The following is a 22,993-nucleotide window of genomic DNA, read 5'->3' as shown; positions in this document are numbered from 1 at the left end:
CTTTCAATATTTCAACCCCTTAAGTATGTGACCCGTAAGATTTATGTGTGAGTAGCTGTACTGCAAGAACCATTTTGCAGTACTAATCAGCAGAGGCACCTAGCAGGGCGTACTGACTCCCACGCACACATAAAGATCATATCGGCAAAAACCTTTGGATACACACATTCACTAATCCCTTTGCCTCAGGATACCAGTCAAGCTCAAGGCGAGTTTCGTGCCACCCTTGTGATAGCTCAACCACTTAACTCGATCTTGCAGTGGATTACAATTTATGACTAACCCTTTAGTCACTTTGTGATTAACTCTCTAATCACTTTGGCACGGCCATGCACTTTCTTAATCCAACCGCATCTATGGGCCAGATATATCTCTCCCGTTATCTAGGAGGGGAAAATTCTATCTTGATTCGCTCATATCCCATCCATGTTTCATGATACACCCAAAGACTACTTTTATAGCCACCCAGTTACGGGGTGGTGTTTGGCAGCCCCAAAGTGCACCACTACGCATAGTGAGAAACAACGGCGATCTCATATCTAAGGATTCAGCATGTATACCACTCGAGACAAAATCCAACACCATGTTCCCTAATATGTGTCCACATTATTGATTTGATATCTCCATATCTATAATCTGTGAAGCATGATCATCGATCAATACATGTGCTAGTTTATAAACCATTATTGTTCCTCATAACGGTAAAAACTAGGGATCATTTAGAACAACAATATAATAAAATAAGAGAGTTTCACAAACAAGTCATGCACTTGTTAATCAATGTAAATAAATTGTCATTCAGGGAATAAATAACACTTTATTGAACAAAACACAAACGTAGACATGATTACAATAATCTCCCACTCACTGTAGAATCAACCATGCAAATATCTAATACCCATGGAACTCATATGCGCCTCATGCTTCTGTTGTGAGAGTGTCTTTATCAACGGATTAACAATGTTTAAATCCATATGCACCTTGCAAATCTTCACATCACCTCTAACAATTATCTCACAGATAAGGTGATAGCACCGCAGGATGTGTTTGGACTTTTGGTGTGATCTAGGCTCCTTAGCTTGTGCACAAGCACTGCTATTATCACAATAGAGGTCCATTGGACTGGACGCACAAGGAACAACACCCAACTCAGAAACAAACTTTCTGATCCAAATAGCCTCCTTTGCAGCTTCCGAAGCTGCTATGTACTCGGCCTCCGTCGTGGAATCAGCTACAGTTTCTTGCTTGGAATTTTTTCCAACTCACTGCCCCTCCATTAAGGTAGAACACAAATCTAGATTGCAATCTAAAGTCATCCTTGTTAGTTTGGAAGCAAGCATCGGTGTAACCATTTACAACGACCTCCTCCTCACCTCCATAGACTAGGAACTTATTCTTAGTTCTTCAAAAGTACTTCAGGATATTTTTGGCTATGATCCAGTGAGCCTCTCCTAGATTTGACTGGTATCCACTTGCAACACTTAGAGCATAGGCTATATCAGGGTGTGAACAAAGCATGGAATACATGATGGACCCAATAGCGGAAGCATATGGAATCGCACTCATCTTCGCCTTTCTCATCAGGTGTTGAGGGACACTGAGTCTTGCAGAGACTCGCACCATGTGACATTGGCAGAAAACTCTTCTTTGAATCCTGCATATTGAACCTTTTCAATACCTTGTCAATATATGTATCTTGAATTAATCCAATTAGCCTTTTTGATCTATCTCTGTATATCTTAATACCCAAAATATATGCAGCCTCACCAAAATCCTTCATTGAGAAACTTTTTCCTAGTTAAGATTTAGTGGCTTCCAACATTGGAATATCATTTCTGATCAACAATAAGTCATCCACATAAAGGAAAAGAAATACAACTGCGCTCCGACTAGCCTTTTTATAAACACAAGGCTCTCCTTCATTCTTGATGAAGCCAAACCCTTTGACCACTTCATCAAAACGAATATTCCAACTCCGAGATGCTTGCTTTAACCCATAAATGGACTTTTGAAGCTTGCATATTTTTTCAGCATTTCTAGGATCGACAAAACCTTCAAGATGTATCATATACACATCCTCACTAAGGTTTCCATTCAGGAAAGTCGTTTTGGCATCCATTTGCCATATCTCATAGTCATAAAATGCGGCAATAGCTAGAAAATCCGAATAGACTTTAGCATTGCGATGGGCAAAAATGGTTCATCGTAGTCAACACCTTGAATTTGTTTAAACCCTTTTGCCACCAATTGCGCTTTATGGATATGAATGTTTCCACCCATGTCTATCTTTTCTTAAAAATCAACTTGCACTCCACCAGTCTCACACCGTCAATGGGATCAACGAAGCTCCAAACTTGATTGTTGTGCATGGATTCTATTTCGGATTTCATGGCTCCAAGCCATTTCTTAGAGTCTGGTCCCATTATTTCATCTGTATAGGTCTTAGGCTCATCATTATCCAATAACAATACGTCGCGCTGCCCGTGGTTAGGAGCATGAACTTTTAAGGTGCGCGACATGCCCTTGCAAACCTTTGTGGGGCTGGTTCTTCTACAACAGGTTCTTCAATTCCTTGTTCATCCTGTGAAGGTTCAGTAGGGGCTGAAACCGTTTCAGGTACATCTCGAATTTCTTCAAGTTGCACCTTGCTCCCACTAACTTCTTTTGAGAGAAACTTTTTCTCTAAGAAGATACCATTGCAGGCAACAAATACTTTACCTTCCACTCAATTATAAAAATAATATCCTTTGGTTTCCCTCGCATACCCCCACAAAGAAACACTTATCTGATTTTGGGGTGAGCTTATCGGACATCAAATGTTGACATAAGCCTCACATCCCCAAACTTTGAGGAAAGATAATCCCGGACATTTCCCAGTCCATATCTCATGTGGCGTCTTTTCCACATACTTAGATGGAGCCCTGTTCAGTGTAAACACAACAGTTTCTAGAGCATAACCCCAAAATAACAGTGGAAGATCAGTTTGGCTCATCATCGACCTAACCATGTCTAACAAGGTTCGGTTCCTCCATTCGGAGACCCCATTCCATTGAGGCATTCCTGCCGAGTCAATTTTGGAACAATTCCACATTACTTTAGATGATCACCAAATTCGTGGCTCAAATATTCACCCCGACGATCAGATTGCAGAAATTTAATTGTCTTTCCCAATTGATTTTATACTTCATTATGAAATTCTTTGAACTTTCAAATGATTCAGACTTGTGCCTCATTAAGTAGATGTATCCGAATCTATTAAAGTCATCAGTAAAAGTGAAGTACTGAAAACCACCTCTGGCTATTGAGCTCATTGGTCTACATGCATCGGTATGTAGAAGTCCCAACAAACCATTTGCCCTCTCACTTTGACCAGTAAAGGGCACTTCAGTCATCTTCCCAAGTAAACAAGACTCGCACGTGTGAAATGATTCAAAATCAAATGAGGTCAATAAACCATCTTTATGGATTTTTTCAATGTGCTTCTCATTTATATTACCTAAATGACAATGCCAAATAAAAGTGGGATTGGAATCATTCGGTTGAAGCCTTTTTGCATTAATATTATAAATAGTTTTGTCCTCAAGATCAAGAACGTACAATCCATTCACCAATGGACAATGAGCATAAAGAATATCATTATAATAAATGGAACAACGCTTGTTCTTTATTACAATCTCATACCCATCAACTTCTTCCAAACATGAAGAAGAAATAATGTTCTTACTCAAAGCAGGAATGCAATAACAATTATTTAATTCCAAAACTAATTTTGAGGGTAACGACAAGTGATAAGTGCCGACTGCCATGACCGCAACCTTTGCTCCATTGCCGACACGAACAACCAACTCACCCCTTGCAAATCTTCTAGTCCTTTCAAGTCCCTGCAACAATTTGCAAATTTGAATCATCAACCAAGTATCAAATACCCATGATTCACTAGAAGATATAGCAATATTTTCTGTAATATTTATAACATTTATACCTGAGGCGGAAGTCTCACTTTCCTTCTTCTTCTTCAGATCCTCCAAGTATTTCTTGCAGTTTCTTGACTAATGTCCCTTGGCATGGCAATGGAAGCATTCATCATTAGGAGTAGGGCCAGATTTGACCTTTGGCTTTTGCTTGGAGCTCGAGGGCTCATTAGGAATCTTTCCTTTAGCTTTTCCTTTAGGAGGTGTCCAAGGCTTCCTCTTTTTGTTCTCCTTTTGAACCACCATCACATGAGTGGGGTTTTCTTAATGCTCTCCTCTGCTGTTTTTAGCATCCCATGCAATTCAGCCAATGTTTTCTCCATGCCAACCATCCAAAAGTTCATGATAAAAGGCTCATAGCTCGTCGGGAGCGATTGGAGAATGACATCAATAGCTAGGTCAGGCTTGAGTTCAGAACCAAGTTTTCCAAAGTCTCAATGTAACCAATCAGCTTGATCTCATGAGGACTGACTGGGCTACCCTCTGCCAGCTTGCACGCAAACAAAGAGTTGCTTGGTTCTCAAACATTCCACACAACCCCTCAATCATGAAGTGAGCATCTGCATGCTCATACTGCTTCTGCAGATCAGGGGACATGGTGGCAAGCATGAGACAGCTAAAATCAAGTGAGTCATTGCAGTGCTTCTCGTAAGCTCTTCTGGCTGCAGTAGTTGCCCCGTCAAGGAGTTCGTCAGGGTATGGCTGCTCACGAACAAACTCTATTTTCTCTTGCCTTAGAACAATTCTCAGGTTGCGGTACCAATCAATAAAGTTCATCCCATTCAACTTTTCTTTCTCAAGAACAGATCGCAAATTGAAAGTAGAAGTGTTACCGGCAGACATGATCTACAATATTAAAATAAGAGCAAAGGTTTAGCGCTAAGTTTTATGTAATGCTTCTATTAACAAATTTAATAAAAGACTCCCACTATATTAACATCATCTTCCCTCTAATGACATATAGGGGACCAAGATCCATATTCACTTAAATCGTAGTGAGCTTTGGCTTCACAGCTAGAAAGTTAGTAACATAGGTAAACAACAAATTGCTAATTATATCTCTATATGACTCTTATTTGTTGGGTGGCATCCAATGCCCCGGCTCCAACTCCATATCCTAAAGCCCAAAATCATTTTGATAGCTTTGTTGAGTAAACCAATACTATGCTAGTGAATGTCCGACACCCACCCTATTCATGATGATAGTTGATGGATCAAAACTTTAATAGGTGCAGCTATTGAAAAAAGGATATCAAAGCTCTCAACTTTTACTTAAGGGAAGTATTCTATTATGAAAATACATCCACCGTAAGTAAAAGCATGAAAGAATAGTATGACTAGAAAATAAACATCACAGGCATATAATCATATTATATTGTGAATAGTATGGCCTTTTGCATCACAATAGGATCCATCGCAATGGCTCCACAGTGACCTCCATTGCCATCCATCCTGTCTTGTGGTGATCATCATCGCCATCGTGCTTGTAGCCTCCATGGATAAATACTAAGCTATTACAATCTAATGACGCTAGTGAACTAATTACATGAGGATCCAAGCATGACAAGTTGGCATGCAGGTTGTGTTAATATGCGACACGCAGCCGCACAAATCATCACAAATACCATCACATGATATTGAGGCCATCCCTTTCACATCATACACTGCCAAAATGAGTTAGGCTTACGACGTGTTCTACTGAAATAGCGCAAGGGTGCCGCTATAACGAGAAAGCAACGATGGTCCCACAACTGATCTAATCAAGCCATGCAACCCAAATCTCATCGGAATTGCATAGGTTATATCTATGAAATCTCTATGAAAATCCCATCGAATTGATCGCATCAACCCAAATTTGAGCCATTCAAAATGTCTCAATTTTCACTAGGTCAATCACATTGACCATTCAACCTTTGCGCTAGAGGATACTGCAACTACATATGACCTCGATTTGTTGAACCGCACGCAGTTAGTCCCGATGGTGATTCCAGCCGGTAGGGACATGTCGCGCACACAACAGAGAAGGAACACGAACTAGTCTTTTTGATCATATGCTGCAATCTACTCGTACCTATTCCAACCTCTTATGACCAACTGATCTAATCAAGCCGTGCAAAAAGTAATAGATCCAATCTACTACAACAACATATCATCTATATATATCATCTATATGCTCATGATCCAGACCAAGAACTACGCAAGACGGCTCTGGTACCATTGTAGGGAAACAGGTAGGCTGCACTAGTTATAACAATTATAAACTATCGCATACACCCAAGATACTTGCGAGTAGGAGATCACAGATCATTACCACTGGACGCGCAACGCAGCGGAAGATGCGTTGGAGTAGACTTGATCCAACGTAGTTGCGTCTCGGTGCAGAGGAAGTAGTCGATGTCGTCCCAAGAACCGATCTCCTTGTCCTCGTCCTCATCCCAGCAACAGCCTCGCGCCGCCGTAGCCGATCAGCACAGCAGCAGCGCCTCCATGGAGTCCACACGTACAAGGACAGAACGCCAAGTGCTGGTGTGCTAGCACCATGTGCACGGCTATGGTTTTGGGCGTCAGGCGAAGGAGAGGTGCGACCAGGATTTGGGCGTAGTGGAATCCATCGCCCTTAGCCCCCACCTCTTATATTTATAGAGTACGCTAATGGGATTCTAGGTTGTAGGCCCATTAGCAACCCTAATCACCATGGATCAATATCCGATGGGCTTTAATTCGAATTGTTATGATTGCCTCTTTGGTAAATCACCAACGCAAAGGACAGCCAAGAGCGCAAGATTACCTTGGACAACTTAGCAGCCTTGGCAAGATGACATTCTAGTTTGGACAAGTCGGCATGCTCCTGCTCCTCCCTGACTTTGTCAGCCTAATAAAAATCCTCTCCCTGAACATGGATGAAAGTCCTCATAACTCGGGTAGAGACAATTGCGGTCCAATCAGCTGATGTGGGATCTCCTCAATGCCAGCCAGTGAGAACATTGCGAAGTCCACCGTAGAAGAGGTAGCAGCTGTAGGAACAGAGGTTGCCGACCCATCAACAATGAATAGCGCGCTGTCTCAAACAGAACACAGTGGTATACAGTAAACAAAGTCAAAAACACGTCATGCCATACCTCTTGTCACACCTGATTTATAGAGAACATAAATCGAGCAATCATATATGCACCAGGATCAGGTCACGCATATATACAACAGAACCATCAAGATATCACAACACATACCACGAATAATAGTAACATAAATCGCAAATGAATTATTTTATTACAACCGAATCAAGAATCGGTTCAAGAATTGCGGAAGCGTAAAATGAAGTACATGAAGAGTAGGGCGCCACAGGGAAGTCGACTGGGAGACAAAAGCCTAGAAGTCGTCGAAGCCGCTGACGTAGTCCTCCACGTTGCCAGGCACTGAGCAGCAGTCGAAGATATCCAAGAGAACAGAACAGTAGAAAGGCAAGAGTGAGTACAAACTCGTACTCAATAAGTATAACACAAACTATGAGGCTCTAGGTTGGCTGACTCAACTGCATTAGCTTTTAGTCTTGGCAGATTTTATTAAAGCTATTTACTACAAGTGAATGAATTACCATAAACCCGATTGCATAATAAATTAATCTATATTAGTTAAGAACTACTGAGAACCATCCAAACCGAAACCACCCGGGGAATCTCCCTAATCAAAGGTTGATAACCCCACTAATCAGACGGAGGATCTGGGCCGCTCATGACTGTGAGCACAGCTGATATATCAGTTTTACACTCTCGAGAGGTTGCACAACTTTACCCACAAGTCGTGAGCTACACTAGTTGTTCGTCACACTTCCTTAGGTGTGACGGCTAGCAAGCACACTACGAGATCGTTACAAGGATCACGTTGGTAAGGTGTAACCGCTAAGGATTCTGGATCAGCGACGATGGGGCCCACCTCCGGGGGTACAAGACACACAGCACAGACCAAGCCGGAGGAGCAGGGACCATTGAGGCTTACCACCCTTCTTGCCCACGCAGGTAAGTTACTCCCGAACCAACACAACCTAATTAGTAAGTCAAGACCGTCCCATTCCAGTCTTGTGGTTGCGCGGTTGTCCCAGGTTGTCGCTCTATGAACCGGTCCTTATGGAGAGTGGCCAACCAAGCACTAAGCACCGTGCTGGCCCCCTAAACCATGTTTCTAACAAAAACATATTTTAAGGACGCGCAAACCACTCAAGCACACAGCACAGAGGGTCGGCTCCAGAATTAAGTTGCATAGGATCATTAACAAATTAATTAAAAAGGACCAAGTGTGTTATAGCATAGCAACCTAGCACATCTAACCAAAATGCAACCCAAAGGATATATATATATATAGGATATAAAGTGGCTAGGAAATCCTTATAGGCATACAGTATTAAAATGCAGTATGAAATTGTATTAAAAAGTGATAGGAGGTTTATGTTATACTTGCCTTCCTCGTACTCTCCCGGCTGCTGCTCGAACTGCTCGGAAGATGGCTGCTCCTGGTACTCGTCCAAAAGCTCCGCGTCTACTCACGATCATCAAGCATAGTCCACACATACACACATGCACAAACAATAGCAAACTATAAGAAAACAGTACACCAATACAAAAGAACAGCACACAAAACTGGCCTAGGACTATTCTATGCGTTACAACGATCGCGTGAGCGCGAAAACCAACTAAAACGGAGCTAAGACGCGAAAACTAGGGCTAAAACTAGGTCCAAGGGCTTTTCTGCGAGAAAACAGAACTTCCAGGGGGTTTCTGGCAAAAACTAGGGACCTAGACGTAATTAAACTATAGACACAGGGTCTAACGTGTAGAACTGCGCTCCAGGGATAGCGGATCCTATTTCTAGAAAGCTTAGGGGCTTCGGTGCAAAAATAGGGGCTTAACTGGAATTATCTTTGAACGGAGGTGGACTGCGGGTTGGTTTTCGAAAAGCTCAGGGGCTCTTTAGCAAAACTGGCAGGGCGAAGGGGGTACGCGGCTTCTAATCTGGGCCGTCGGATCTGGATCGAACGGTTCGGTCCCAATCTAGTTCGGACGGTCCGATCTGGATCGGACTGGTCCGATCTGGTTGGACTCGCGGGGACGGCGGGTCTGCACGGCGGCGCACGCTGGCGACGGCGTTCTACGGCTCCAGGGGACTACGGCCTATCCAAACTAACGCTAGAGAACCAGGGCGGCGAGCTGGTGCTTACCGAGCCCTGGAAACGGGAGAAACGCCGACGTAGAGGGGTTGACGGCGAGGTTCGGCGGCGGTCGCGGCGGGGCTCGCGGAGGAAGATGATGTAGGGGCGCTCCCGGCTTCTGGTCACCGTGGATCGACTCGGGGAGATCCTGCGAAGGTCCTACGGGGTTAGGGAGGTCCGGGGATCACCGGCGGCGAGGAATCGCAAGGCGGAGCAGGATACCGGCGGCGGTCCTCGGGCTCCATTCCGGCGCGGACGGGGCTCGGGGTCGAGAGTGGAAGCCTCGGGGAGCTTCCTGGCGGGACGGCGAAGCTGCTGCGAGCCTTGGCCGGAGCTAGGATGCACCGGATCGGCCGGCCCACGATAGAGTAGAGGTGCTGCACGGCGGAGCAAGATGCCGGTGGTGCTGGGGATTCGGGGCGGCTGCCATGCAGCGGTAGGGCACAAGGAGGGTTTAAGGGAAGAGTTACAGGGGCCAAATAAGGAAGAGGCCGGTGGTTTGGGCGTGCGTGCCCCGGTGGGGATTGCGGTCGTGATCCGCGCGGGAGAAGCGGATCGTGCAACCACTCGGTGTGATCCTGGCTCGGGGAAAGAAACTTCTGGAAGGAGGGCGCGCACGGGAGACTGGCCGATGGGCTCGTGCTCGGTTGCGGGGTGGAGCGGGGCCACGTACAGTGACGGCACGGCGGGGCGGAACAGAGGAAGCCGGCGCGGAGAAGAAGAAGGGAAGGAAAGGGGCGGTCACCGACAGGTGGGGTCAGGCTGAGGGAATGACTGAGAATAGAAAGAATGACTGCGAAAAGAAAGAATGACTGAGAATAGAAGGAATAACTGAGAATAGAACGAATGACTGCGAAAAGAAAGAATGACTGATAATAGAAGGAATAACTGAGAATAGAACGAATGACTGCGAAAAGAAAGAATGACTGATAATAGAAGGAATGACTGGGAATAGAAAGAATGACTGACCTACCTTCCTGTTTCCTTCCTTTACTTTTCCCGCACCAACTCAAATCTATTTGAATTAAACCCAAATTTGAATTCAACCCCTACGCACTCAACCAAATAAAACTTATGCACCAGCATGAATGCACAAACATGTTGAACCTAAAATAAATTTTAATTCTTTGTGAATTAAATTATAAATAAATGCAAGCTAGGCAGAATAAATCCTTAGAAAGTTACTGGAGCCCAATTAAATTTATTATAAATTTAAGAAAATTACATTAGGGTGTTACACCTCTCGACACCTGCTCAACGGATGCAGGAGCAATAAGTCCCGGCTAAGACTCGGGCCGCGGTGGAGGAACTTTCTAGGGAACCCTAGCGTCCACATTGGCCTACTTTTCAAAGCTCATCTAAATTTTTAGGGCACAATATTACTTTTTAAAAATTATGCAAAAATATATAATATTCATGCAATGGGATGAAAGAATTGATAAAATCACTTTACATGATAAATTACAAAGAAATTTTGAACTTCTTTAAGAAAAACAAATTTTAAGTTGTTCCAAAACATAAACTTTTGAAATAACTTGAAGATTCATTAAGTAACATATGAGTGAAGATAAATTTAGAAATTATTTCATGCCATGATAGAACTATTAGGTATATTTTCAAAAATTTTGGAAAGTAATGTTGTACCCTAAAAATTTAGATAAGCTTCAAAAGTAGCCTATTTTTGTGAATTTTAATTTTAAGATTTTAAATGCTACATATTTGTTTTTATACAAAATGTATTCATCTCCATTCATTATATCCCTACAAAAAGTTTCATGAGTTTTGGAGGTGATTTGATATTTATTTTAGTCTAGAAAAGAGAGGGGAGAGTCCACATGTTATTGTTCGTATGAATTAACTAATGGAATGGACGGAAGTATCAAATAGAGAATGAAAGTACAACCAGTATCGAATATGGAAGTTGAAATTTTCAATATCAAACAAATAATTCTTAATTTTATCGATGATAAATAGGGAATTTTCTCATACTATTTTTTTAGAATTGACAGGAGAGTTCCTACCTATTTTTTTAATATAAAAAGATGGATATGTACAGGTGAGTTTTTCACGAGGCGCAGCGCCCAAAAGGAAAAGAAGAAAGACTAAGCGAGGCTACTCAGCCAAAGATTAAGTTTGTCCTCAAACAATGGTCCTGCCCGTCAGGCAACCATTTTCAATTCAGTGACAAAGTAGTTCCTCCATCTTGCAAACGAGATGGAATCCCGATCAAAGACGATGTCGTTTCTATGCTTCCAGACGCATCAGCTAGCAATCAACACGACTTCTCTGAAAATGACTGATCCGAAGTTTTGCCTTTCCTGGATGACCATGTCGAGCAGCGAAAGGTTTGTCCCCCAAAAAATATCAAGAATAGTCCAACAAGCTTGACTGAAGGGGCATGCAAAGAAGAGGTGGAATACCGTTTCCTTAGATGTTTCAATACAAACTGGGCATGCATAAGAGTTCAGGAACATGTGCTTCCGTCGTAACAATATTTCTGGTATTCAAACGATCTCTCAAGAGAAGCTACAAGAAGAATTTGTGCTTATTCTGTGCCTTGGATTTCCAAATCCACTTGAATAGGGGCGAGGCAGGTAGAGAACCTGATAGTGCAATGTAAGCTTTCTTGAAGGTGAAGATCTCTGAGCCCCAAATATAAGTCCAGACATCAGGAGCAAGAGCATCTCTGGTTACAGTTGCAAGAGAGTCTTTTAAGGTAGTGAGCTGTTGTTGGGTACCAAAGAGAGGCGCTGCCTGAAGTTCAAATCATCCGAGTTTCTGAGGAACCGCCAGCAAGAAGATTTCTGTTTTCTTGCAAAAGAGAACAGCTGAGGATATTGCCATTTCAGAATTCCTAAATCCCATTGATCATGCCAGAAAGATACCGAGGACCCCTGCTGAATTTTGCAGCTGACAATCATGAAGAAGTTGTCTGAGAGAGACATGACTATTTTTTGTTAGCATGCCAAATTGTGTTGCTTAATGTAAACTAAGATAAATTTATCTTTAACATTCAACTGTATTTCTATCGGTATGTATACTATGTTTTTAAATTTTTTAGCTAGGTTCCGTCAAATATGCTGAGCGACGTAAGATCTAATTTTCTGGTAGAGGGTATGTTCTCCCCTCGCCCCGTTCAGACGTCAACACAACAGCAAATCCCCAATCCCCATTCTACTCGCTCGTTCCGTACACGACACTGCCACTGCGGGCCTGCGGAACTGCCCTCGCCGCCGCCGCCGCCATGGACTCGCTGCCCTCGCTCCCGCCAGCCACCCTCCCCTGGCCGGACCTCCTCGCGGGCGCGGCGTCCTCCGCCCGCCGCCTTGTCGCCGCCCACTCCCGCCACTTCCTCGCGCTCTCCTCGCTCCTCCTGCTCCCGCTCGCCCTCCTCCTCGCCCTCCCCTGCCCCTTCCTCCCCGCCTCCGCCTCCTCCCCAGCCGCGCCCTCCGTCTCGCTCCGGGCCCCTCCGGATCCGCAGCGGGACCCGCTGGCCGTCCCGCTCCCGGCTGTCGCCCTCGCCGCCGCGCTCCTCTACCTCGCCGCCTTCGCCGCCGCCGCCGCCAGCGCGCACGCGGGCTTCTTCGGCCGCCCTGTCAGGCTCCTCGCCTCGCTCCGCTCCGTGCCGGCCTCCCTCACCCGCCTCGTCGTCACCGCACTCCCGGCCTCCCCGCTCGCGCTCCTCCCCCTGCTCCCGCTACCCGCCCCACTCCGCGCTGCGCTCCCCATCCTCGGCGCTGTCCTCCTATCCCCATTCTGGTCCCTTGCCGGCGCCGCCGCCGTGGTCGAATCTACCGCCGGTTTCCGCCCGCTCCGCCGCAGCTGCCAGCTGCTCTGGGGGGCGCGCCTCGCCGCTCTCTTCGCTTTCCTGATCTTCGCCGCCGGATTCGGCGTCACGCTCTGGGGGTTCGGCGGGGTGGCCGCGGAGACGTACGACGCTGCCGCTGGGTGGGCTGCCATGGCGCCCGTAGTCGTCAAGGCGGTGGCTGGCACAGCGCTGCTTGCCGTGATGATGCTGTACGGGATGGTGGCCAATATTGTGCTGTACATGCACTGCCGCGCGCTGCACGGGGAGCTCGCTGGGGAGATCTACAACGAGTTCGCGGACATGTATGTCTTCCTGCCCTTTGATGATGGCAAGGATCGACATGTCATCTCGGTGGTAACTGTCTGGCCGTGATTGGTTTCAGTGGGAGCAACCAGTCAAGCTTTTCATCGGGTCTGCATCTCTGTTCTTATGTGCATATGTGTTTGTTTAAATTTGCCAATAGATCGAATACTGTACTATTAGTTAAGATAGCCTTGCCTTTTGGTTTTGTACTGCAAATAGAAAAGGATTTGACAAATATATATACATATATACCACTACATTAATGTGAATTGAATGAAAACTGGCCATTTGTAATTTTGCATCATTAGTTGTAGGTTGGCTACAACATTGGTGGTATAAGACTGGTATAGTACAGCGCAGTACTAGGGCGAGCTTTTCTCAGTTAGACATTAACCGCCATCCTTAGCATTGAACTAAAAGTTAGAACTGCATATCTAAATTTCTCCACAGGTCATCCTTATACATGTTGGTTTGTGGCTGTCATGAAAAAAAAGTATGGGCTATTGATTTGTGTAGTTTTTCATCAGCTGCCTGGTAAGGCAACTACAGTGTGCATTGTTAGAATAAAACTATCCTTCTACATTTGGTACCTTATTATGCCTTGGAATAACATCTTGGTACTATTTTTGATACATCTTCTATGAGTTGGAGGATACTTTATATTGACATAATTATCATGTAGAGAAGATAGAACAAACTGGACAAGAGGCTCCAATTATTTTTGTTCAGTTACCATATCTTCAGTAATTGGACATAAAGGATCAAATACTTGTGTTAGTCATTTGAAGATTCACCCTGTAGTGGAAAAGTTTGTAACTTTATTCTTCTGTTTATTCCATAACAATTCATTTGATGGATATTATAGTAGCACACTCAACGGTAAGATGAAAATAGGTGGCATATGGAATAAACCTTAACTGTGTTTGTTAGCATGATGTGTAGATTTTCTCCAGGAAACAAGAAAGGTGTATGTGGTGATATTCTTTTCTTACAAGGTCGTAAGAAGTTTTCATGGTATTTGCTATTATTGGAAATGCAATTGGAGTGCACTGCATCACTGACAATGTAATTTGCATTAGTTGTAGAACTGAAAAAAAAATGCTGGCACCCTCTCTGAAAGTAAATGCTGCTCTAGTGTATTAGTTGTTTGGCGTTTTATTAGGTACCTTGCATACTAGGTTTACGTAGCAGTGGTGGAATAAGGTTATATTTGAATTGGAGAAATTGTTTGTCCTGCTTGTCAAAAGACTTTTGAGTTTTCATGCTTGACATAATCTTTAGAATGCTTTTGTTTTTTAAAATTATTCTGTTCTGACAGTACATTATTGGAAAGAAACATTACTGATATTTACTCCCTCTGACCTGAAAAGAATGCATTTCTACTTTGTTCTAATTCATACTATTTTAAGTTTGACGAAGTTTACAGATAAGAGTATTAACATTTACAATGCCAAATAAGTTTCACTAGATTCATGACCATCATAGTATCCCTATTTGATGTTATGAATGTTGATGCTATTCTGTATAAACTTGGTCAACCTTAAGATGGTTTAACCTATGAAAAAACTAGAATTGCATTCTTTTTTGGGATGGATGGAGCACAGACCTTCCTAAAGGACCAATTTACTGCTTGTTCTTAATGTTTTGTTGTGCTATCCAGTGACAGACCCATTTTTCAGAGGATATTTTTCCTTTTATTTGTGCCTACTGCCTTATTCTTCATTGCAAGGTTTCTTCCCTTTGAGATATGACCTCTGTTACCATTAGCATTACCAAAAAATTACAAAATGGCATTGCAAACTGTCTCAAATGCCTGTAAATCAGGTCTACACTATTTCTGCATTACAAATGCTATAAGATATGTATGTGTTCGAATTATTTCTGTAGGCTCAAATTCTAAAATCAAGTCTCAGTGTGGTTTTCTTGAAAAAAGTCTCAGAGTGGTCATCTAGAAGTTATGATGATTATGAAGGAACAACGGTCTTTTCCTCTTTGAGCTTCTGTGATCCCTTTGGTCGAAAGCATAAAATTGGCTTTTTGCTTGTTTTGTTATGCCTCTTATCAATTGTTCATATCTGGACAAGAACTACAATTTGCTCCATAGAAATAAGTACAATGGCTCCGAGTCGGTGCCTTGGTTGAAACATAAGTTGGCCTATAGAAAACAGATAACAAACAGAAGAGGCTCCATTGGTTTTAGTTTCAATATCTTTGGAGTCCGGATAACGTACTGAGTTAAGCCACATAGCAATTTTTAAGTACTAAAAACAGAAAATGATTTGCCCAATGTAAGAACAAAGAAGAGTGTTTCAGATGGCTACCCTCTTTTCTCTAGTAGAAGTTTACTAACCCATGAGTTTACGCTTTGACTGTCTCAGTCGGCTGGAGTCAATAAAGTGGTTCTTCATTATTCAGAATTGAGTTAGGTTCACGGAGTTTCGCCTGTTACCCGCTTGTCCATTGAATGATAAGTTGGTAACTGCATATTTCCCTAGTGTAGGAAACTGCACTGTTTGAATCAACTGTAGAATCTATCATGCGTAATGCAACCTTCTACAATTTGTCATACATACCGAGCAACCAAATAGATTTCTGTAGAATCTATCATGCGTATTTGCTCCGATTTCAGATTCTGCTGTACCATCTAGTTTTTCATATGTAATGCAACCTTCAAATTTAGCGATGCACTTGGGTTCTTTTTTTCCCCATAGAAAATGTTCTACCTGATCTGCCAAATGCCTTATTTTTCATTTGAGTCTTTCTTTTCTCGTAGACATAGTAAGTGTCATACTTGGTATTAAATAAAACTATAGCAGTTCCACATGAAGTACTAACAGACTATGTGCTATTCTATACATTAGGTGTAGTGATGCCTAACTAATTACTGGGTAAGTTTTTAAGTAATAACTACTGCAGGCAATTACTAACACCCTTTTACTAAACGTAATTTACTAACACCCTTTTACTAAACGTAATTTAGTAATACAATAACTCAATTTAGTAATTTCTGGCCAGTTTGGTAAGTAATTTGACTGTGGCCGCACGGGTGTAAAATAGTGCTGCTGGTACTAACAGTGTATAATGTTAGTAAAATAGGTTTCCAGTGTTTATGTATTACAAAAGCTGCAAAAGATGTAATCCCTCCGTCTTATGAATTTTTTTTTCTTTCAGATAGATTAGTGGTGGTGTGACATGATATCTATACCCTCATTTTTTGACTTCATGCAACTAACCAAATTTTTTAAAAATTATGGATAAAAGTTAATTTTGGTATGTAAATCAAATCTGACCACTAATTAGACAATTATTATTATCTCATTTCTAGATTGCACTCTTTTATAATATTTTTCTTTAAATATTAGGATTGTACTCTTCGTGGGATGGAGGGAGTATGCATTTCAAGAAAAATGTTGTCGACAAGTTTAAGTTAATCGTTTTGTGTTTTTTAACATCACGTAATGACATTTATTTATTTATGAAGAATGATGTTTTTCCTTTCTAAGTTTGTGGGGGCTGCCTTACTAATGTCGTAGTAGAGCCTATGTTTGCGAGGGCAAGCTGCGTGGGCGATGTGACATTGCGGGCAATCTTGGCTGAAGATATATTAGAAGTTAGAAGGAAAAAGATAGACAAACTATACTTGAAGGTTCGTTGGCTGAAAGGTCAAACAGATGAATGCCGCATACTACTGCAGAGGGCTAACACCGCCAAGTGAAAAAATCCAGCACTGCTGGTTCCGAGATCCGTTCGATCAGGATTGATGGTAATGGGTGCCATCTGCTCCGTGCCTTGCCGCGGTGCGGAGAGGAAGGGAGGCGGCGGGGCATGGACGGGACGGGACGAGAGGGCTACCTCACATCCGATTTCGGAAGTAAAATCGAATGCATAGCATATGTGTGTCAGGATCCGTTCTCATATATATGTTTATATAGAGAGTGTAAATATCAAAGATAATGTTCAAAAGCGTAAATAAAAGGGAATAATAATATTATTACACTTCGAATATTATAAACGTTCCATCGTTAACCTAAACGAAGTTTTTGGCAACATCTTCTTCCATAGGCAGTTGACCGGTGGACGTACGTCTAGAACCCTTCGAAATTGTTGTAATTCTCCACTTCAATATTCTCTTCGAAGTCGTCGTAATTCTCCACTTCAATATTCTCCACTTCAATATGACCGGTGGACACAGTACTTATGATTGGTGCTCAATAAGTGGAGCGAAAGAAGGCAAGGCCAGCAAGAGAGGCAAACACGCTTATAGCGGTTAGCATTTTAATTGGTTATATTTTATTAGCGGGCACCTATTTATTTAAGTATAAGTTTATATCAACCCACTTAAGCATAAAGTAAATAACATTATTCCAAGGCCAGGAATCACAATTTAATTCATTCTTTAAGCTCAATTATCATGTGAGGGTTCAAGCCGTGAGCACGACTGATATATCAATTTTAGACACTTTGTAGAGGTTGCACACTTTCACCACAATTCGCGTCTTCTGATTTGTCTGAGATAGCTAGTCTCTTAAACACTTCCAAGGCGAGTGACAAGGGATTCACTACAAAGCCTTTATAAAGACACATAGAGAAACTAATGGTCCGCTAGAGTTTCAGTACCACTGTGATCCATAACCCTCCCTAATGGTTAGCACCTTAGCAAAGGTTGCACCCCAAGAGGACCGGGCTATACCCCCATCACCGACCCCCTCCTTGCCCTTTCGGTAAGGCCACTAGTTAATTACGCATCTAATTAATCAGTTAGGGTTAGAGCCATGTGACATTATGGTTGTACTGTTTCCTTGGGTGGTTCTCCATATTCTAATTAAACATGGTGTTCTTGCAATTAACCAGAATATAACAACATATATAGTCATATTTAAAACTCCAAAGATTATAACATAACCATCCCAAGATAAAGCATCTAAGCCTTTCTACCCAACATATTAAATTAAAACCCGGTGTTCAAGGTTTCAGGAGTAAAAGACTAGGTAAGTTCTTAATAGGCATCCCATCAATTTTATGCAATGCAACATTAAGGTAAAGTGGTTTATCATACTATTATTGGGACCAAATAGAATATGCAAGGGGAGAAATCTGCTTGCCTTCCTCGACAAACTGCTGCGTTTCTTCCTCGAACTACAACGCTTGTCCTTCCTTGAACGGCACGTTGTCTACGCGATCACACAAGCAAAACATACAATAAATAAGAAACAATATGATTTAATATGTTGTTTAAGATGTTGAGCATGATGCAAGGATCGCGTGAGTGCGAGAATCGCTGAAATCGGAGCTAGAACGAGAAAGATATGGGTAAAACAAGGTTCTAGGGGCTTATCTGCGAGAATTTTGAAAGACACAGGGGCTAAAACATAAGAAAAGGGTATAACTGCAAATACATTTGAACTGGATGGATTGCGAGTTGATTTCTTAGAAACTGAAGGGCCTTTTTGCAAAATTGTCAAAGCTGACCAGTATTGGCTGAACAGAACTGGGCCGTCGGATTGAAATCCAACGATGGAGAGCGGTTGGGGCGGCTCGGCTTAGTGGCTCAGCTCGGCGATGGCTAGGGCGGCGAAGCGGCTGGCTGGTAGGGGGGGGGCTTAGCTCGGCTGCGGGGCTTAGCGGGGCTGGCGGCTTGTGGCGGCAGGCCTCGCTGGAGCAGGCTGAAAACGAGCGCCCGGCCTCGGTTTTGCGCGCGGAGAGGCCAGTGAGGATGACGGGGCGACAACGAAGGCGATGGTGGTGTCGAGGGGGCAGGGGCGTAGCCGGGCGGAGCTGTCGGCGGTGAGGGGCGGGCACGATGCTCTGGCGAGCAATCGCCGAGGCGCTGATGCCGGAGAGAGTGAGGGGGGAAAAGCGCCCGGAAGCTTCCTCACCAAGTGGGGAAACCTCGGCAGCGGCTGGTCATCGAGGAGGAGCAGCGGGGCGATGGATCGACGGCGGCGGTGGCTCTTCAAGCTCTCGTGCGGTGGCGCTGCGAGAGAAGGCGTGGAGCGAGGAGGAGCTGGAAGAGGGGAGCATAGGGCTCGAGCGTGCGTTTTATAGAGGGAGGGAGGGAGGAGAAGGGGCGGGGTGGTGGCGGCCGGGGCGTAGTGGTGGCCGTGATGGCCATCAATGACGGGCGGCCGTTAGTGGCAAGAGAGGGGAGGGGAAACGGAGGTGAGGGGTGCGGCAGGCGTTGAAGAGGACGGTGGGCGCAGAGAGGAGGGAGGCGAGCGGGCGCAGGAGAAACGGCCGGAGAGAGCGGCGGCGGTGGGGGAAGGCGAAGCAGCTGGATGTGGGAGAAGGAGATGACGGGCGAGCCCGGGGCGTCTGTTATCGCCATAATTTAGTTGGGCTAGAAGGTGGGCCGTGAGCAAGATGGGCTCAAAGGATAGTTGTAATGGGCTTGCGAATCGGCCCCTACGCAAGCGTTTTAAGGTCAGGATTGGCCATGTATCTAGATAAGTGTGTGCGTTTAAATTAGTTTAGATAGAGATAGCCAGGATTCATGTCGTAGTCAGTTAGGATTGGTTAGGAGAGGCAAGTCTCCGGACTATAAATATGAACCTTGGACTACGAATAAAGGAGGAACAACAACCATTCGCAAACAACTCTCGGCGCATCGCCACCCTTGTTTTAGGGTTTCTCTCGCGTAAGTGCCGTGTGCAGCCCCGATCACGATTCGGGTAAGTGATCGGGGCAGCATCATTCCTGCCTGTTTATCTTTGTGTTTCTCGTACTGAAGCATTGTTGATGGCGAGTAATACTAGTTATCTTAACGCTTATAGGGATGCATCGGCTTTTTATACTATATTCATGCGTTGCTTGTCACCCGTAAGCGTTTAGCTGTCCTCGTGCCCGATCTCGGGTGGAAGGGCAGCACCTCACTCTGTTTTCGATTAGTTGATCCAATCTGTTATGGTTAGTCTTTGTTCATCAAAGATTTAGCTTAATATCCGCATGATTAGGCCCTTCAAACGAGTTAAATGATCCGGCAGTATGTTTGATGCTTTGTATTAACCTAAAGAGGGATTGTTCCGGGAATCGGCTCTCTGTTGGTTTTTAAGCCTCTGTTTAGGTTGCTATTCCATCATTTTTCGTATTTGTTAGGCTTAGCTACGCGTAGGATGTTCCGGTTATGTGGTGAAAGCTTAACCGTCGTAGATTGAATTAGCTTATTGATTACAGAGCAAGTTTGTATTACCATCGGATATATGCGCTTTGTGTAAATACTTAGATCTGATCTGATACTGGAAGACAATCGGCTCTTTACAGCCGATATCGGGGATCACTCGATGAGCCGATCATGGCTCGGACTAATGTTTGAACGTGTCTGTGCATGTAGGAAACTAACTGAAATCACTTCTACACCTTCCTGATCAGGTACAAGGTCAGGTGGCATGCCTAGCAACCCAGACGCCAGGTCGTGTGCCAGATCCTGGGCCGTTGACCGAGGGACCGGGCCCACTAGCAGTCCCGGGAACCTCCCGGCTTCTCGTGTTGCCTGTCGCTGCTCGCCGGTGGGTTTTGGCCGACAACACATTCTGGCACGCCCAGTGGGACCATCTTCATTGACTACATCAACTTCCGCTGTCGGGATGTCGAGGGAGGATCCAATCACGTACGAGGAGCTGCCTGCTGAGCACAAGCAGAAGTACGATGAGATCAAGGCTCTCTTCGAAGCCGATCTCATCGGCTCTTTTGAGAAAACCCTCCACCACGGCGTTAGGTGGAAGGGGTTCTCACTTGAAGGCACTCTTGATGACATGGATCTATCCACCCCTTCAGAGGACCGTACCAGAGCTCTGCGCCACGAGGTGAACTACATGGTGGCCCACTCACTGCATTGGCACTCCAAGAGCCTGGTGAACGCTTTTGAGCGTGTCACGCTACGCGTGGTCCAGGAAATCATGAAGTATCAGTACTCTCCAACAGGACCTACCCTGGAGAGTCACAAAGGAGAATTGCCGTTCCGGGCCAAGCCGCCGCTGTCTTATGCGTTCGCGGCTCCAGAATCACACGGCTCACTGGCTTACGTCGTCTACAAGGTGGGAGGTGACCCTGTGGATAATCAGTTCTTCAATGAGCGCCCAAGAAGATCCCACATGGGTACATGTGTGCTTATATACCGGACAACAACAATCCAGTACATTTGGTACAGAGGGCGGCTAGAGGAATTTTCGGAGTAGATGCCGATAAACAAGCGTGGCTAGCTGCTTATGCCACCAGGCCGAGTCATGACAGCACGCACTCGGCCCCAGGAGCGCAGACGGTAGACCAAATCAGCGCCATCTTAAGGGATCAATTTGGTATTTTACCAAAGAGGCGGGCGATCGGCTATACTAAGCCGTATCCCAGTGAATATGATTTAATTCTTTTGCCGCCTAAGTATCGGCTCCCTGAGTTCACTAAGTTCAGTGAAGCGAAAGGATCTAGCTCCATCGAGCATGTGAGCCAATACTTGGCACAGTTAGGGATGATCTCAGTGTTGGATCCCTTGCGGGTAAGGTTCTTCTCGCAGTCTCTTACAGGGCCAGCCTTTGGATGGTACACATCATTAGGCCCTGACTCGATCCGTACCTGGAAGCAGCTGGAGGAGCAGTTCCACATGCAATACCACTCAGAAGCTGCGGAGGCCGGGATTGCCGATTTGGCACAAGTCCGGTAGAAGCGAGGGGAAACCGTGGTAGAGTATATCTAGCGCTTCAGAGAGGTCAAGAACCGATGCTACTCGACCCGTATTTCAGAAAAGGAGGCAGTCGAGCTGGCATCCTTGGGATTAGTGAAGCCGATCAAGGATCTGGTCTTCCAATTGGAGTTCAATTCTTTGGTGCACTTGGTGCAGAAATTGACATCATATGAGCAGCGCCACCCAGAATTATACCAAGACAGGTTCAAGCGTCAGGTAACATTGATCGACGCAGAAGACGCTAAAGATTCTGGGGATGACCAAGAAGTAGGAGTTGCAGAGTGGACTCGGGGGGCAAATCCTGTGTCCTGTAAGTGGGTGAAGCAGCAGGGACTTGCAAAAGGCTTTGACTTCGACGTGAGCAAAGTTGAGCAGATATTTGATCTGTTACTGAAAGAAAAGCAGTTGAAGTTACCTGAAGGCGGTAAGTTTCCTACAGCACAAGAGCTGCAAGGAAGGTCATACTGCAAATGGCATCATTCTTTCACCCACAACACCAGCGACTGCAAAGAACTCCAACGATAGATCCAATCGGCTATTGAACAATGCCGATTGATCTTAGGTCAAAATGCCATGAAGGTCGACACCCAGCCTTTCCCAAGCGTGAATATGGTAGAGTGTTATGACCGATCTACGAGACGACAATTGGATTTCATATTTGGCATTAATATGGCAGGGCCTGTGCCACGTCGTTATGCAAGGAATGAAGAGGCCCATCCCTGCGATCGGCCCCAAAAAGGGGAAAAGGGATACATCACGGAAGAGCAAGTAAGGCACGTCAGGAATCAGTGGCCGGCTTCTTCCGATCTCCTCAAAAAGTATGAATACCAGTACCAGCAACGTCTCGAGCGTGAATCAGAGGATGAAGAGTATGAGCGCCGTACTGGGAAAAGTTTGAAGAAGTGGGGAGATACACATGATCATTGGCATTGCCCGTTCTTCAAATATTGCTGGGACTCCAGCATGAGCCGATTGCCTACTGTCGAGGATTGCCCGGAGTGCAGATCTCGGAAGCGTGATGCAGAAGGGGTCTCGGTGTT

General features: G+C 44.6%; 1 protein-coding gene across 1 annotated transcript; it reads left to right on the top strand.

Annotated features, from left to right (window-relative positions):
• The first annotated feature begins 12,323 nt into the window (after nucleotides 1-12,323).
• LOC112887573 lies at nucleotides 12,324-14,646 on the top strand. Its single transcript, XM_025953769.1, has one exon. The coding sequence runs from the start codon at nucleotides 12,416-12,418 to the stop codon at nucleotides 13,349-13,351; it is 936 nt and encodes a 311-aa protein (XP_025809554.1). The 5' UTR covers nucleotides 12,324-12,415; the 3' UTR covers nucleotides 13,352-14,646.
• The last annotated feature ends 8,347 nt before the right edge of the window (nucleotides 14,647-22,993 follow it).

This window comes from Panicum hallii, chromosome 3 (genome assembly GCF_002211085.1).
Source record: "Panicum hallii strain FIL2 chromosome 3, PHallii_v3.1, whole genome shotgun sequence".
Taxonomy (NCBI): domain Eukaryota; kingdom Viridiplantae; phylum Streptophyta; class Magnoliopsida; order Poales; family Poaceae; genus Panicum; species Panicum hallii.
The sequence above is the reverse complement of the archived record's forward strand: the minus strand, read 5'-3'. Positions and strand labels throughout refer to the sequence as shown.